The 15,237-nt window shown below is 36.9% G+C and overlaps 1 protein-coding gene across 3 annotated transcripts in view; it reads right to left on the bottom strand.

Moving 5' to 3' along the window:
• The window catches only part of SCAF4 (SR-related CTD associated factor 4), a 64,293-nt gene that overhangs the window by 23,094 nt on the left and 25,962 nt on the right, over positions 1 to 15,237 (bottom strand). For 2 of the 3 annotated variants that reach the window (XM_086675843.1, XM_086675841.1), the window contains exons 5-15: positions 14,750 to 14,885; positions 14,303 to 14,442; positions 13,515 to 13,691; positions 7,769 to 7,968; positions 7,012 to 7,120; positions 5,239 to 5,403; positions 4,636 to 4,721; positions 3,743 to 3,933; positions 2,286 to 2,386; positions 1,729 to 1,842; positions 597 to 753 (exon numbers count right to left, since the gene is read on the bottom strand). In XM_086675843.1, the coding sequence (XP_086531969.1) occupies positions 597 to 753; positions 1,729 to 1,842; positions 2,286 to 2,386; positions 3,743 to 3,933; positions 4,636 to 4,721; positions 5,239 to 5,403; positions 7,012 to 7,120; positions 7,769 to 7,968; positions 13,515 to 13,691; positions 14,303 to 14,442; positions 14,750 to 14,885 (1,576 nt within the window). The remainder of the gene's footprint in view (positions 1 to 596; positions 754 to 1,728; positions 1,843 to 2,285; positions 2,387 to 3,742; positions 3,934 to 4,635; positions 4,722 to 5,238; positions 5,404 to 7,011; positions 7,121 to 7,768; positions 7,969 to 13,514; positions 13,692 to 14,302; positions 14,443 to 14,749; positions 14,886 to 15,237) is intronic. The other variant, XM_086675842.1, reaches the window with a different exon arrangement.

The following is a 15,237-nucleotide window of genomic DNA, read 5'->3' on the forward strand; positions in this document are numbered from 1 at the left end:
CTCTGCTTGCTTGAAACTCCTTTAGTCGCTTATTTTATTTTGGCACACCACCCTGCACTCCTTGTCCAGCTATCTATCAGTCTCCAGGTCATGCCCTCACATGCTGCTATTTTCCCCACTGTAATCCTACTGTCAATCTGAATTTTTAATATTCATGCCACAGGTAACTACCTTCTTGCCTTACATGTTTACTTTCAATTGTTTCTCTGGACATTTAAATGCTTTCAAAGAAATTATTATGAAACACTGGATGAAAACAATACCAGTAATGTTCAGTTTAAGACTCATTTGGATCTGCTACGTTTTTCACAGCGAAAAATTCTATTTAAGATCTACTTAATACTGAAATTAATGATTAACTCCACAATCAGTATTATTTCACTTATGTCTGAATCTATCCCACTAAATGTAAGTTGCATTAAGGGCAAAGACCACATCTGTCTTATTCACCATGGTTTCCTCATTTTTAATGGAGAGAATGGCACATAGTGGGTACTTGAAAAATCTCAAAAATCCCTACAGCAAAGAATTAACATTTTTCACATGCCTTATCAAGAAAACAGATGAATTTTAAAAGAAATTAAATACTGCGTTACCTGGATTAAGTGTATCACTGTCCAACATTCCTCCTTCACAAAAACTCTCCAGTTCTTCAGGCTTGACTTTGTCCCATGGAATATAAGTAACTCCCAGTTCTACATCCCAATACTGCTTATAATCTGCCTTTATTCCTTTGTTTAAAGCCCAGGCAATCTATATCACCATTAGTTAAAATACAAAAAGAAAGCACAGGGAAAAAACGTCAGTTTTGAGAATTAACCGTTCCTCACATTTCTAATCACTCAGATTTGGGCAACAAGGGAGCAATCTGACCTATCCCTGGATCTCCCTTCGATGCTAGTTAATTGGTTAACCTTTTCTCCTACTTTGTCCTGGTGGAAATTTAACTGGCATCACCTCCTTATCCACTCCTCCAACCATTCACTCCCCAATCTACTGACATAAAACATAAAAAAGAAAAGGAAAATAATGTTTATTGGGGAAAGGCTGAGGTTTCCTGCATAGCCCAGCATACTGGGGACCACTTTCCAAAGTCTTGGGTACTTTGAAATTATTTAAGATTAGACAAAATCCTTTTGCACCACAATCATCCAAGGGTACATAACTGAGGAAATGCTGACTCTGGCCCCTTAGGGGAAGAGTATCAATGTACCTATTATCTTTATCTCTGTTGAATATTTTCGTTTACTCTAAGAATGAGATGGCAAACTTTAAAACTAAAATGTGTAAAATCCAAAACAATCTTGCAAATAAACATTTAACATTTTATTTTCTCAAAGTTTTTATTTATTTTTGGGACAGAGAGACACAGAGCATGAACGGGGGAGGGGCAGAGAGAGAGGGAGACACAGAATCGGAAACAGGCTCCAGGCTCCGAGCCATCAGCCCAGAGCCTGACGCGGGGCTCGAACTCACGGACCGCGAGATCGTGACCTGGCTGAAGCCGGACGCTTAACCGACTGCGCCACCCAGGCGCCCCAACATTTAACATTTTAAATTAAATTAAGTTAAATTAAAGATTTTAAACTTTATGTTAACTTTTAGGAGATACAACCTCTTAAATAGATATACATGAAATGCCTTAGTGTCCAAAATAAGTTTTTAAAAAGCCAAGTAATATTCTGTGTTAACTTTTTAAAAAATGAATTACAAGGGATAAAAATGTACCTTTATGGATTTCTGGTTCACTTTATAGTTTCCGCGGCTCAGTTTCTGCAGGGCGCGATAAGCATCTTGCCTATGAACCATAACAATATAGGCACAACCTCTGGGAGGTATCATCTGCTCCAAAACATTTTAATATTACAAAATATAATAAAATCAAAGAGCAACAAGAGAAAATAAATACTAAATAACTAGTTCCAACAACCCCAACTCCCCTGCCCATTACCTACCCACGAAGCCAGGATTCTATCATCTGAGATTAACTTGTTATAAATTGGCAAATTCAAGTTTGGTCTCAACTATCGACTTTTAATAAACCTATGGTTCTCCAAGTTTTATTAACACAGATTTTTCTAGAGAAAGGTTTTAAATTAAACTTGGTTGTCCAAGAAATGTGGTTAAATAAATGAGAGGATGCTAAACATGGACTCAACACTTATACTCTAGCCACATCTACTACAAAGCTGGGCAAATTTTAACTTGGGCCTCAAGTCCTTAATTTTATAAAATGGCATTAATCACACCCATCCACTGTCACTACATTAAACATAAACACTCACATTAATTGATTCAATTGGACCAAACTCTTCTAAGAGACTTGCAACATCTTGCTGAGTAGTCCGTTTGTCCAGCTGTCCCACCCAGAGTGTAGTGCTACAAACTTGAAATAAAATTATAATCATAAAAATATACACATTTGATAATGGGCAGCACTGTACTTTTCTACAGTGAAAAAGGTCATTATAGAAAAAATGCACAAGTTACAGGATATCATAAGGCTAAGTAGCAAATCCTATATACATCTAAAAAAACTCTAGAAAATTGTGGTAGTACTTCCAGAAATGGGAGTAGGATGGTGAATAACATAAGAGTTGAAAAATTCTGTCCCTTTTGTGGACAGATCTAAAGATTTCATCTATGAAAACAGGCCAGAGACACAATAACCTGCCCAAGGCCATGAGAAGACCCGATCCCAGCTCTCTTGATCAACAACCAGTCTAGTGCTTCTGTCCATTGCTACAGTTGTCCCTTTCTGACCATCGAGTGTACACGATGGTTTTTCTCTTATGCTGTGTTCTACGTAATAAATCTTATAGAATCAGAAGTTTTACATATGCCCTCTTTGTATTATAAATTAAAATTTCAATAATAACTGCAAACTTGTACCAAGAACGTGTCTAGGGGTGCCCAGGTGGCTCAGTCGGTTGAGCATCCGACTCTGACTCAGGTCATGATCTCACAGTTTCTGAGTTCAGGCCCCATGTCGGGTTCTGTGCTGATAGCTTGGAGCCTGGAGCCTGTTTTGAATTCTGTGTCTCCCTCCCTCTGCCCCTCCCATGCTCATGCTCTGTCTCTCCCTCTCTCTCTCAAAAATAAAGAAACATTAAAAAAATTAAAAAAAAAAATGTGTCTAGCATACCATATTAAACATATTCTAAATACATAATGAAATTCAGGAGATAATATAGTCTGTAAAACTGTATCTTTATAAAAGAGGTTATTAGTTAATCTGGAAAAAAAGGAGAACCTTGCTATTATGTATAGGAGAGCTAGTTAAGTGCTTTCTATTCCATACATTAAAAACATGCTATTATTTTTTTTTTTTTTTTTATGTTTATTTATTTTTGAGACAGAGAGTGACAGAGCATGAACGGGGGAGGGTCAGAGAGAGGGAGACACAGAATCTGAAACAGGCTCCAGGCTCTAAGCGGTCAGCACAGAGCCCGACGCGGGGCTCGAACTCACGGACCGCGAGATCATGACCTGAGCCGAAGTCGGACGCTCAACCGACAGAGCCACCCAGGCGCCCCAAAACATGCTATTATTTTATTCCTCATCACTATTAGTTTGGTTCACTCCCTATTTGCTGCTTTACAGCTGGCTTAACATATCAAAGCAAACTCAAGGGTATACACCAAAACACAAACAAGATACGATAAAATAGTATTTTGCTATCAGTTAGAAAACATTTTAAACCCAGGACACAAAAAAAAATAATGCAAGAAGTTTAATTTACCACTTGCAGTTTCTGGTTTGATTTGAGGAAGGCCTTTTTGTCGGCGTTCTCTTTCTTTTTCTCGATCTCGCCTTTCTTGGGACCGAGATCTAGGCGAATGTCGGCGTCGATCTCTGGACCGAGAACGAGAACGTCGATGACGGGACCTTCGCGATCTAGAGCCAGATCGAGATCGCCTTCTTTTTGGTGACCTAACATTTTCATGAGGGAGAGAATGAGTAGAACATGAGAAAAAAAAAACAAAAAAGGTAAGCAGGTGTTAATCTGGAAAAAAAAAATATACATATATATATAAAACTAGATAGTTTAATGTTTGGATATGTAATAATTCAGGAGCAGGGAATTCATTTTAAACATTTTTAATATGTTGAAAGTTAGAAAGCATGCATATACTTAAAATGAGATAAATAAGGTTACTAGCATATAAAAGTATCTCTCATCTTCGATAATTCGGTACTAGACTGAATTACATACTGGTAGTGTTAGAAGCGGTCATCATTGGGATACACTTCTACTATTGATATCTATCTTCTCAGTTAACTTCTTTTCTGCAGCAATTAAAAATGTTACCTGATTATAGTATTACTTATTATCTTCCCATTTTTGTCAGCTAATAAACTTGTGAAGGAACTGTGAATACATAATTCTTATCATTCTATGTATAGCTGTATGCAGCGATTACAGCAACTCAAGGGGAAAAGCATGGGTGAGATGACCAACCTTAGTTGTTTTTTTTTTTTTTTATTACTGCCTCTGCCCCCATTCTACACATACAGACATACAAATATACCAAATGTTATTTTATTAACACTGCATATCTAAAAATAATCCAGTTTGATTTTAATTAGTCTCCTAAGACATACAGGATTGGAAAAACATTTTCTATCAATTACCTGGATGCTGACCTAGATCTTGACTTTCTGTTATCAGACATGTGTCGCTTAACCTCTTGGATACAAGGTTGTTCTACTTCCATTTCCTTTAAAAAACCAAAACCAAAAACAACCACCCATCATTAAATGAGAAAAGTGGAAATTGTAAAGGCAAGAAGACAAAATCTAAAAATTGCTAACTTACAAAATTTCTCTTGCTCTGAAATAAGATTTATTCTGGTTACTTGACATCACATTACTAATTTAATAATGACTGTCCATCAGCAGGGAAAAAATTTCATATGGTTTACAAGATTAGAAGAAACAAACACATCTGGAAATTTGTATAAGTCATATACTGTTTTAATAAACCACTGACTACAGCAGTAAACTAGGCAATGATTAAGTATTCTACATTCTATCTCGATCCTCACAGAATCCTATGGAAATTGGTATTACTATGTCCACTTTCCAGATGAAAAACTTTAGGCACAGAGAGGGTTAATATGTGCCCAACAAAGTCTTTCTCCACATTCAAAAATGAAGATAACAAGCAAACAGGCAGGAATCTGCACATAAGCTGAAGCAACCAAAAAGATCATCAATCTGAGAATACAGTTTTACCTGATGTGTCTTCTGTGTAAGTGGTTCATTTTGAGCCTGAAAAGAAGTTTGGAAAGGCTGCTGCACGGGTGGAGTTGGAGGAATCACAGACTGAGCCATGGGAGGAAATGGAGGTGTAGGAAGAAGGCCAAAACCTGGCATCTGTCCATTAGGAGGAAGTGGAACCTTTTGAATTTAAAGAAAGCATATGAGTAGATTTTAAATAACAGCTACCAAAAATAATTAAGAAAGTCCTTAGTTACTTGATATACAACTAAAATATCTTCGGGGTGCTTTGGTGGCTCAATTGGTTGCACGTTCGACTCTTGATGTCGGCTCAGGTCATGATCTCCTGGTTCATGGGTTCATGGTTTCAAGCCCCATGTCTGGCTCTGTGCTGACAATACAAAGCCTGCTTGTGATTCCCTCTCTCTCTGCCTCTCCCCAACTTGTGTGTGCACTCTCAAAATAAATAAACATTAAAAAAAAAAAAAACCTAAAACATCTTCAATAAATTTTCATCAAGGGAAAACTGTAGTGAGATGCAATGATTAACAATTTCCATAGGTATAATATTTACCTGAAGAACTGTTACATATCCAAGTATATAGGTCAAAAATCCTATAACTCATTTAAAAATTATAAAAAGGTTTGACTTTATAGATTTAAAGACGTGATTTCATTTATATGAGGAACAATAGTGACAGACTAAACTTAAAAATCAGAGAGGTACTGTATTGCAAACTATCTCCCTTCAACCTCAAAGGCAATTAACTAAGCCTTCTGGGAGGGGGAGTGGCTACAGCAATGATGTGTACAGGTTCACTTTTTAAAAATTTACTCCAAGGGATGTTTCAACTAACATGCCTACTTTTTGGGCTTAAAATATCATAATAATAATGCGAATAAGCCACAACGTAACATATTTCTGCATGTGCTGGTCCAATACCAACAAAATTAAAAGTATAATCGTAATTGTCACAAAGAAGTATTCCTTCTAATTTAAATTTTCAGTAACTCTTAATTGGAACATTTGGAAATAAGTGCACCAGGTTTTCTTCAGACTTTAAATAGGCTTATAAAAAACTTCTCAAACCTCATTCATCAATAAGTCATCAAAATCATAGTATCATTTTCATATTACCGAATTATAGAATGGACCAAACACAATGTACATAAGAAAATGAATATCCTCTGAAGAAATTTCTTAGAGCCCTTTCTAAATAAGGCTACAAAGTAGTATACAATTAAAAAAAATATACAGATTCTCTAGATTGGCTTTAGCCTGGATCCCGACAACTATAATTTAGCGGCGTAGTCAAGTTTAGGAAACTCTGAATAGAGGATTTACTAAAATAAACCCAATGAACAAATAAATCTCTACCTAACTTCTTCCAATTCTCCAGTGTGCTATGCTCCCCTGACTGCAGATTTCACACTATACTTCTGAATGTGAGAGCTGAAAACCCTCTAAAGCATCTTAACATTTACCCCAAAAAAGGTTCCTCACGAGGGAGAAGTGTACAACTAAGCAGGCTAACTCCCTGAAACAGAGCCATAATCTCACCCTAAACAATTTTAACAAAAAATACTTACTATTAAAATATATAAGGATGTAGTATTTAGCATCCTTGTTTTAATTAAAGTTTTAAAAAAATAACTCAATTACATGCTCATCGGCTTTGACTGCAGCTGCAGTACTACGAAGCCAAACACACAGCTAAATAGTGGTCTGTGAAACACAATCCATATGCTCTAATGAACAGATCTTCACTTATTAAAACTCAGCTGTACCTGATGGTGCACTGGATCCTGCTGTATTGTCATCATTCGAGGCTGAAACTGATCCATGTTTTGATGTTGTGTATATGCTGGCTGCTGCATGCCATCTCCAGGAAACCCACTAAAAAAAGATGAGTTATCTTTTATCCGTTCAAAAACACGTAAGATTCTTAGCCACATTTATACTACAGAGACATTACGAATGTTGCTCAGGAGTCATCAATAATCAACATCTTACTGAATCAGGTACTTGCCCACATTAATTTATATACTCAGCATTATTCCCAACATAAAAGCCATTTTTAACTGTAAATCTGATAGGATCTCCTCCCAAGAGAAAACCCAAAATATAATTTTAAAAAACTATATGAAAAATGATTTTGTTACTAAAGTTATAGTTGACCCTTGAACAACATCACCTTTAACTGTGTGAGTCCACTTATTCACAGATTTTTTTGTCGACAGTGCAGTACCGTAAACATATTTTCCTTATGATTTTAACGTTGTCTTTTCTTTAGCTTACTTTACTGGGAAGAACACAGTACGTAATACATACAACATACAAAATATGCGTTACTCAACTGTTCATGTTACCGGTTAGGCTTCCGGTCAACAGTAGGCTATATAAGTTTTGGGGGAGGCAAAGTTCTACCATGGATTTTTGACTGTGCGTGGGTCATCACCTCAACGCCACGCTGTGCGAGGGCCAACTCTACTTGCATCATGTTTCCCACTGAATCCCCTGTGGAACAGAAAAAAAGACACTTACAAGGGTGCCTGAGGAGGGGAAGCGGCAGGCGTGGCAGCCGGTGTGGCAGCAGCAGGTGCTGGTGCAACAGCCACAGCAGGTGCCGTGACGGCGGCGGCGGCGGCGGCAGCAGCGGCGGCTGCGGCGGCAGCAGCATCTTCTTTCTTTGATTCTTCCACAGCTTCTGGCTCATCATCATAATCAAATCTATCAAGAAGCTTCTGGAATATGGATGCCAATATTCCATTTTATTTTTTAATATTTTTGTTTATTTTCTAAAAATCAGCTCTATCCTCAACATGGGGCTTGAACTCCCAACCCTAAGATCAAGAGTTGCATGCTCTACTGGCTGAGCCAGCCAGGCGCCCTCCATATTCCGTTTTAAAATTGAGATTGGGATACACCGCACAGAAGACTTTATAAAAACAACAGATGTTTACTATCATCTATGATGCTACTGTGTTGTCATGTACAATCTCACGTTCCCACTGGCCCCTTAGGACCTTGGTTTACAGATAATTTCCATACAAATCCCATCTGAAAAAGACAATTTTTCATTCTGCTTTTCTTCCTCAACTTAAATGCAGTGTTTTCTTCGGATTATTTTCTATATGCTTATTTTATAGTTAACTTAGCACTATAAATATTTTATTAAAATATTCTCTTTCACAGACCAAAAACTTTTGGAACTTGGCACACATGAAAATGGGTGTATAGGGGCGCCTGGGTGGCGCAGTCGGTTAAGCGTCCGACTTCAGCCAGGTCACGATCTCGCGGTCCGTGAGTTCGAGCCCCGTGTCGGGCTCTGGGCTGATGGCTCAGCGCCTGGAGCCTGTTTCCGATTCTGTGTCTCCCTCTCTCTCTGCCCCTCCCCCGTTCATGCTCTGTCTCTCTCTGTCCCAAAAATAAATAAACGTTGAAAAAAAAAAATTTTAAAAAATAAATAAATAAATAAAGAAAGAAAATGGGTGTACAGGGGCACCTGGGTGGCTCAGTCGGTTAAGTGTCCCCTTGATTTTGGCTCAGGTCATGATATCACCATTCGTGAGATCGAGCCCTGTGTCAGTGCAAAGCCTGCTTGGGATTATCTCTCTCCCCCTCTCTCTCTGCCCCTCCCCAACCTGTATGTGCTCTCTCAATATAAATAAACTTAGAAAAAAAAAAAAAAGAAAGAAAATGGGTGTACGTTTTCAATTAACTGTAAAATGTACCAAGACTGTCTTATCAAATGACTGTAAATGCCTATAAAAAATGTCCATGTACTGCTTGCATAAGAACATACTAATATGACAAAGAAAAAAAGAGAATGGTATAGACAGGGCCATGAAGAACTTACTACCTAGGCACTAGCTTCTTCCTTAAAACTTCACAGCACATATCAGATTACCAGAAACATTAAAAAAAGAAGAAAAGTAAGAACCCCAGCACTTCTCAAGATCATGTCTAGAAGAAGAGGCATTTAAAAATAAGATTACGAGGACATCTGGGTGGCTTAGTCAGTTAAGCATACAACTCTTGATTTCGGCTCAGGACATGATCTCAGGATTCATGAGACTGAGCCAGCATCGGGCTCAGCATTGACAATGCAGAGCCTGCCTGGGTTTCTCTCTTCCTCTTTCAAAACAAATGAATAAACATTAAAAAAAAAAAAAAATGATTACATCCGTTCAGAAAGGAAGGTAACACCACAAACACCTACTACTAATTCTATTACTATCTACTGTGTCTTACTATCTACATGATACTTCATGACATCACAAGAAGCCTGCAATGTAGACATAATTTAGGTACAGTTTCTTCTTTTTATAGACAAGGAATCTAAGGTATAGGGGATTAAGAATCATTACTAAGATTGCACAGTCGGCGAATGGAAGAACTGGGATGTGGAACTGTTCTTTTGACTTCAAAGTTCTCAGTCTCTGGCATTCAACAAGTAGACTTTCCCCTCAAGCTGTATCCATTCTTGTCATGGATTTTCAACTTCAAATTCTTAAATCTGAGTTGTTTCATGCCAGTTCTGCCTAAAAATAATGGTTCTACTTTACTGCACAACAGATTTCTAAATTAGGATGGGAAGTCCCCTTCTTGGACAACACTGTGTTTCTTTGTAATGCTAGGCCATGTCATTAAAAGTTCTTATTATATTGAGCAATCTAATTATGACCAGGACACTATGCTGTTTCACACACATTAGTATGTTTAACCCCCACAGCAATAGTAAAGTGTAAGTATTACCATCACTATTTTGCAGTGCTGCACACTGAATATTTAAGGGACTAAGTACCAAGACAGAGTCAGTATCAATAATAGGAATCAAAATTAAAACTAAGGTCTAAACTGTCTATGAAAAACAAAACCCATGGTCCTTGCCATTTATCACACACACAGATATGTTCTTTTCAAGTTTATTCAGAGAAAGAGAGAGTGAGCACATATGCTCGAGTGAGCAGGGAGAGGAGCAGAGACAGGGAGAGAAAGTCGCAAGCAGGCTCCTCGCTGTCAGCACGGAGCCCAACTCGGGACTTGATCTCACGAACCATGAGATCATAACTTGAGCCAAAACCATGAGCTGGATGCTTAGCACCCCTCACATATACATATGTTCTTTAAAGTTTTAAGATCTATACCTAATGCTTTGGAAGAAGATTTGAAGCAATTAAAAAATTAAACTGAAATCTATCCAAAAAGGCATTTTTTTGTTGCTTTTTAGGAAACTGAAGATCCATGAAGCACCTGAAATAAATCGTTCCCAGTCAAGCTGTTCTACTAGCTTAAAACAGACCTTTTAGTCAAAGGAAAACCACAGAATTTCTTTTTCTAAACTTCATGCAACTAATAAACACTGACCAACCAACTACTTGGGGTGAAACACTAGAGGAATTACAATTCAAATTAACAACAAAAAAATAAGGACTCCATTAGCATTTTTATTCAACATTTTTTTTGGAAGTCCTAGCCCCCAATACAGTAAGAAAAAGAAACAGGCATAGATGTTGAAGAGGAAAAGTCAAATTTAGTAGCTACCCAGAAATCTCAGAGAACCTATTAGAAAACTAAGTGTTTAATAACACGACCACTTAAAAGAAACAAACATGAAAAAGGTCTAAATACCTTAAGAATAAATGAAGCAATAATTGAATAAGACTTAAATGAAAAATGATGTCAATAGAGATGCAGTATAAGAAGCTCTTGGCACTTCTTAAATTAATACATTTTAAAATTTATGCTAAATTTCATCTTTTTTTTTTTAAGAGTTTTTAAAAAAATATTTTATTTATTTTTGAGACAGAGAGAGACAGATCATGAGCAGGGGAAGGGCAGAGACAGAAGAAGAGACAGAATCCAAAGCAGGCTCCAGGCCCTGAGCTGTCAGCACAGAGCCCAACACAGGGCTCGAACTCACAAACCGTGAGATCATGACCTGAGCTGAAGTCGGACGCTTAACCGACTAAGCCACCCAGGTGCCCCATGTTCATCTTGAAAAAGTATGCTGTGATGGTTAACTGTACCAATTTGACTAGGTCAGGGTGCCCAGTTGTTTGGTCAAATATTCATCTAGATGTTCCTGTGAAGGTCTTTTAAAAATGTGATTAACAATTAATAGCATTTGAATAAAGAAATACCCTCCATAATGTGGGTGGGCCTCAACCACTCAGTTGAAGCCCTTAAGAGTAAGAACTTAGGTTTCTTGAACAAGGAATTCCCAAGACAGCAACATAGAAAACTTGCTCTGTAGAATTCAGACTCAAAACTGTAACATTAACTCTTACCTAATAAATTTCCAGCCTGCCTTCTGCCCTACAAATTTCAAATTTGCCAGCCTCCACAACTGAGTCAAATAATTTCTTAAAAATCAACCAATCTCTTTCTCCCCTTTCCCTCTGTGTGTGTGTAAGCAGTATTTTCCCCTGGAGAATACAGATTAATACATATGCCAAAGAAAGTCTGAAAAAGAAGCAGAGCGGGGTGCGTGTGTGTGTGTGTGATACTTGGAAATGAGATACAGAATATAGTATAGAAGCTGCAAGTATTTAAATTGTTATGATAACAGAAATAAACGTATTAGCTGTGCACAATAGAATCCTAATGTCCACAAATAGACACAGAAACAAATGAGAATTCGGAATTCAGTGTATGACAAAAATAGTGAGGGAGAATTGGCTATTTCCAAAAAATTCGAGATTTAACTGTCTTGAACCATATTCTAAACTAGGTTCCAGATGGAATGAAGAGACAAACATAGAAAACAAAAATATAAAACTACCAAAATATTAAAAAAAAAAAAAAACCCAAGCGGGGAGAGTTTTCCTAAACTCTGAAAGAGCAAACACAAATCTGTTCAAAGCAGAGAATTGCTTCCCCTTTTACTTTAGAACTTCCTGTTTGCAATTTTTCTTCCCTATTAGCATGTATTCCTTTTCTACTTATGTATGTTATTTGTTTTGAGAGAGAGCGTGTACGAGCAGGGGAAGGGCAGAGAGAAAGAAAGAATCCCAAGCAGGCTCCACTCTGCCAGTGAAGAGCCCAATGCGGGGCTCAGACTCCTGAACCATGAGATCATGACCTGAGCCAAAATTAAGAAGTGGACGCTTAACTGAGCCACCCAGGTGCCACTATTCAAACTTCTTTTAATCAGTAGTTGTTCATAAATCACTAAGATATAATGACAACCAGTATATACCAAATGCATTCTTTTTTGTTTAAGTGGGCTTCATGCCCAGTGCAGAGCCCAATGCAGGACTTGAACCCACAATTCTGAGATCAAGACATGAGCTAAGATTGAGTCGGACACTTAATCAACTGAGCCACCCAGGCACCCCCAAAATGGATTTTTAATTTGGACTACCAGCAATAAAGTTATTATATCTTAAAATTAAAATCTGGAAAGAATAAAAAATTTTAGAGATGATTAAACTAAAAATTATCACTTCGTTCTAGGGTTTTCAAATATTTTTGCTTTTGCAGTGAGACCTGTAAGATGAAATCAAAGTTTATATAGTCATAAACCCAATAAATACACAGGACATAAAACAGCTAAGATAGAGTTGCTTGAGTTAACATTTCAATGGGAAGCTCTAAGCTGTGCAAATTCAGCACATCTATGCCCTTACTAGCTCAGCTCCTTAAACATGCCTATGGCCAACAAAGTTGGAAGACACTGAACAAAACTCTCAAGTTATACATATTGTAACTAAGTTTTAACAGCAAAAAGCACAAGGTAACTTAATTGTCTACCAATAGAGGAATGGCTAAACTGTGACACACAGATGTAATAGGATATCCCTAATAAGCACTCAGTAAAAATGTAGAACTAAATCTACTAACCTTAACAACAAAGAAATAAGATTAAGATAAAAACAAGCAAGTTAAAAACTGTATATATTTTCTTTATAATATTTATAATTTATATTTATAACATTTATAATATTACCTATTGTGACATACAAACATATTCTGACCAATAAAGAAAAATATATCCATGGGAAATTAGTTCGGAAAAGAGTAGTTATCTCCCAACTATGGGGGTTAATGGTGAAAGCTTTCCTGTTTTCTTTTCCATTTCCTTTTTACTGGAAATTTTTGTAACGAGTATATATTACATTTATAACCAGGAAAAATAATCAATGCTTTGATATTGAGGGGGAAAATTCCTCCAACCAAAAAACAACAAAATGAACAATCTAGAGAGAAAGTAGAGAAGAAGTAACTTCCACATTCCAAATTGAGTGGTCTAAACAGTTTAGGTGGGTTATTGAGTGAAGCCTACCTTGTCAAATGCAGTTTTTTGCTCAGGCGGGGGGAAAGCAGCTTTTTGTTCAGGTGGCTGTGCAGGAGCCGTCTTTAACTGAGCCGTGATAGCCTGGACCTGCGCCATCACAGCATTGTCAATGGCGGGAGACTGTGGTTTTGGAGGTTGCTGAAAAGTCTGAAGGATCTGCTGAAGCTTAAAAAATGGGAAAACTGATAAACCACATAGCAAAGTATAATCATAGTATCAAAAGTTAATTTACTGAAGAGAAAAAATTCTTAAAGGTGACTCAAAATAGCGTAGGCACAAAGTAAACTGGAAAAAGAAAACACCTTTTAGTAATGGTTAAGTCTGTCGTAAATATCAGGGATTGGGGTCACTTAAGGTTAAAAATATATGCTGACACCCCAAAGGCAGAAAATGATGGTCAAAAACAGAAAATACATTGAACTGTAAACAAGGTAAATAAACGTTTTCTAGAAAAATGTAAAATTCACCTCCAATCCAAATAATTTTGAAGTTAATTGGAAATGCTAGAATTATGAGCAACAATACCAACCAGTCAGCAGTTCTGAGGTTCTCTTCAAAGAGGTATTGCCATTTCTCAGTATGTGGCTCCCTTATTTTTCACCTTTCCCACATCTTCTCTATTTATCCCTCTTCCATTACCTTCCTACTGAAGGCTTTTCCAGGTGAAAAGTAGAAATATTTCCTCCCTTGAATGTCCTCACTAGTTAGGAAAGGAAAATCAAAACTGACAATAGTACCTAACTGCAAGGAATTTAATCTCCAGACAGGTAGTTTACCTGTTGACCTTGAGTTGTCTGAAACAGTTGGGCCACAGCAGCAAAAGCATCAGAGCTAGGCAACTGTGGTACAGATGGTACAGAGTTTGTAGTGGCTTGGGGGGGTTCAGAAGAAACTTTAACTGGAGGTGGAGGTGAGCCTAAAAAAGAAAAGGTCATTAAGACCTACAAAAACTTTAATCTACACATTTTCCTTTTTGAACTCCATTAAGCTTTTTTACTATAACAACATTCCATTCATTTTAATATATAGTAAAAACACAGATCGTGGTACTACAGCAAATACTGAAAGAGCATATTTTTACTAGAAATAACAATTATGGAAAGTAAACCATAACTTCCAATTTCTTTTTTATGGAAAAATTCCACCAGTACAAACAGACTTCAAACTTCACATGCAGAAAAAGTTGTAACATTTTCTAAGCTCACAGATATATTTGACCATACCTTCATTATTAGTAACATTTTCTGGTACTGGAGCGGCATTACTAGTTCCTGCTGCCATGTCCAAAAGAGGCTGAATAATTTCAATTTTGAATACTCCATTTTTTTGCCAAAGGTTCAGCACGCGAACTATTTTACTCTGTTATGTGTAACAAAACATGAATATACAATAAATATTTGCATAAATAATGTATTATACGTCTTACTAAAAAAAACAAAAAATCCCAAGGCTAGTATTTCTGTACTAAATCTATTTCACAAACAGAAAAAAAAAGTTATCTTCAGAATTACAACCTGGTTAAAAACTACTCTGATAAAGTAAAAAACAAAGAAGGGGAAAAAAGGGGGGGGGAGAATCAGAAAAGAAATATAACCTGGATAATCCAAATAATAATAAAAAATGTATTTGAAATTTTCATTTCATTTATGATTACAAAAATATGCCATCACCGACAAAAAAAAGTTATCTGAGGAAAGTAAATGAAGTGAAG

Source organism: Puma concolor, chromosome C2, assembly GCF_028749965.1.
Source record: "Puma concolor isolate L17-30 chromosome C2, mPumCon1.1.hap2, whole genome shotgun sequence".
NCBI classification, from domain to species: Eukaryota; Metazoa; Chordata; class Mammalia; order Carnivora; family Felidae; genus Puma; species Puma concolor.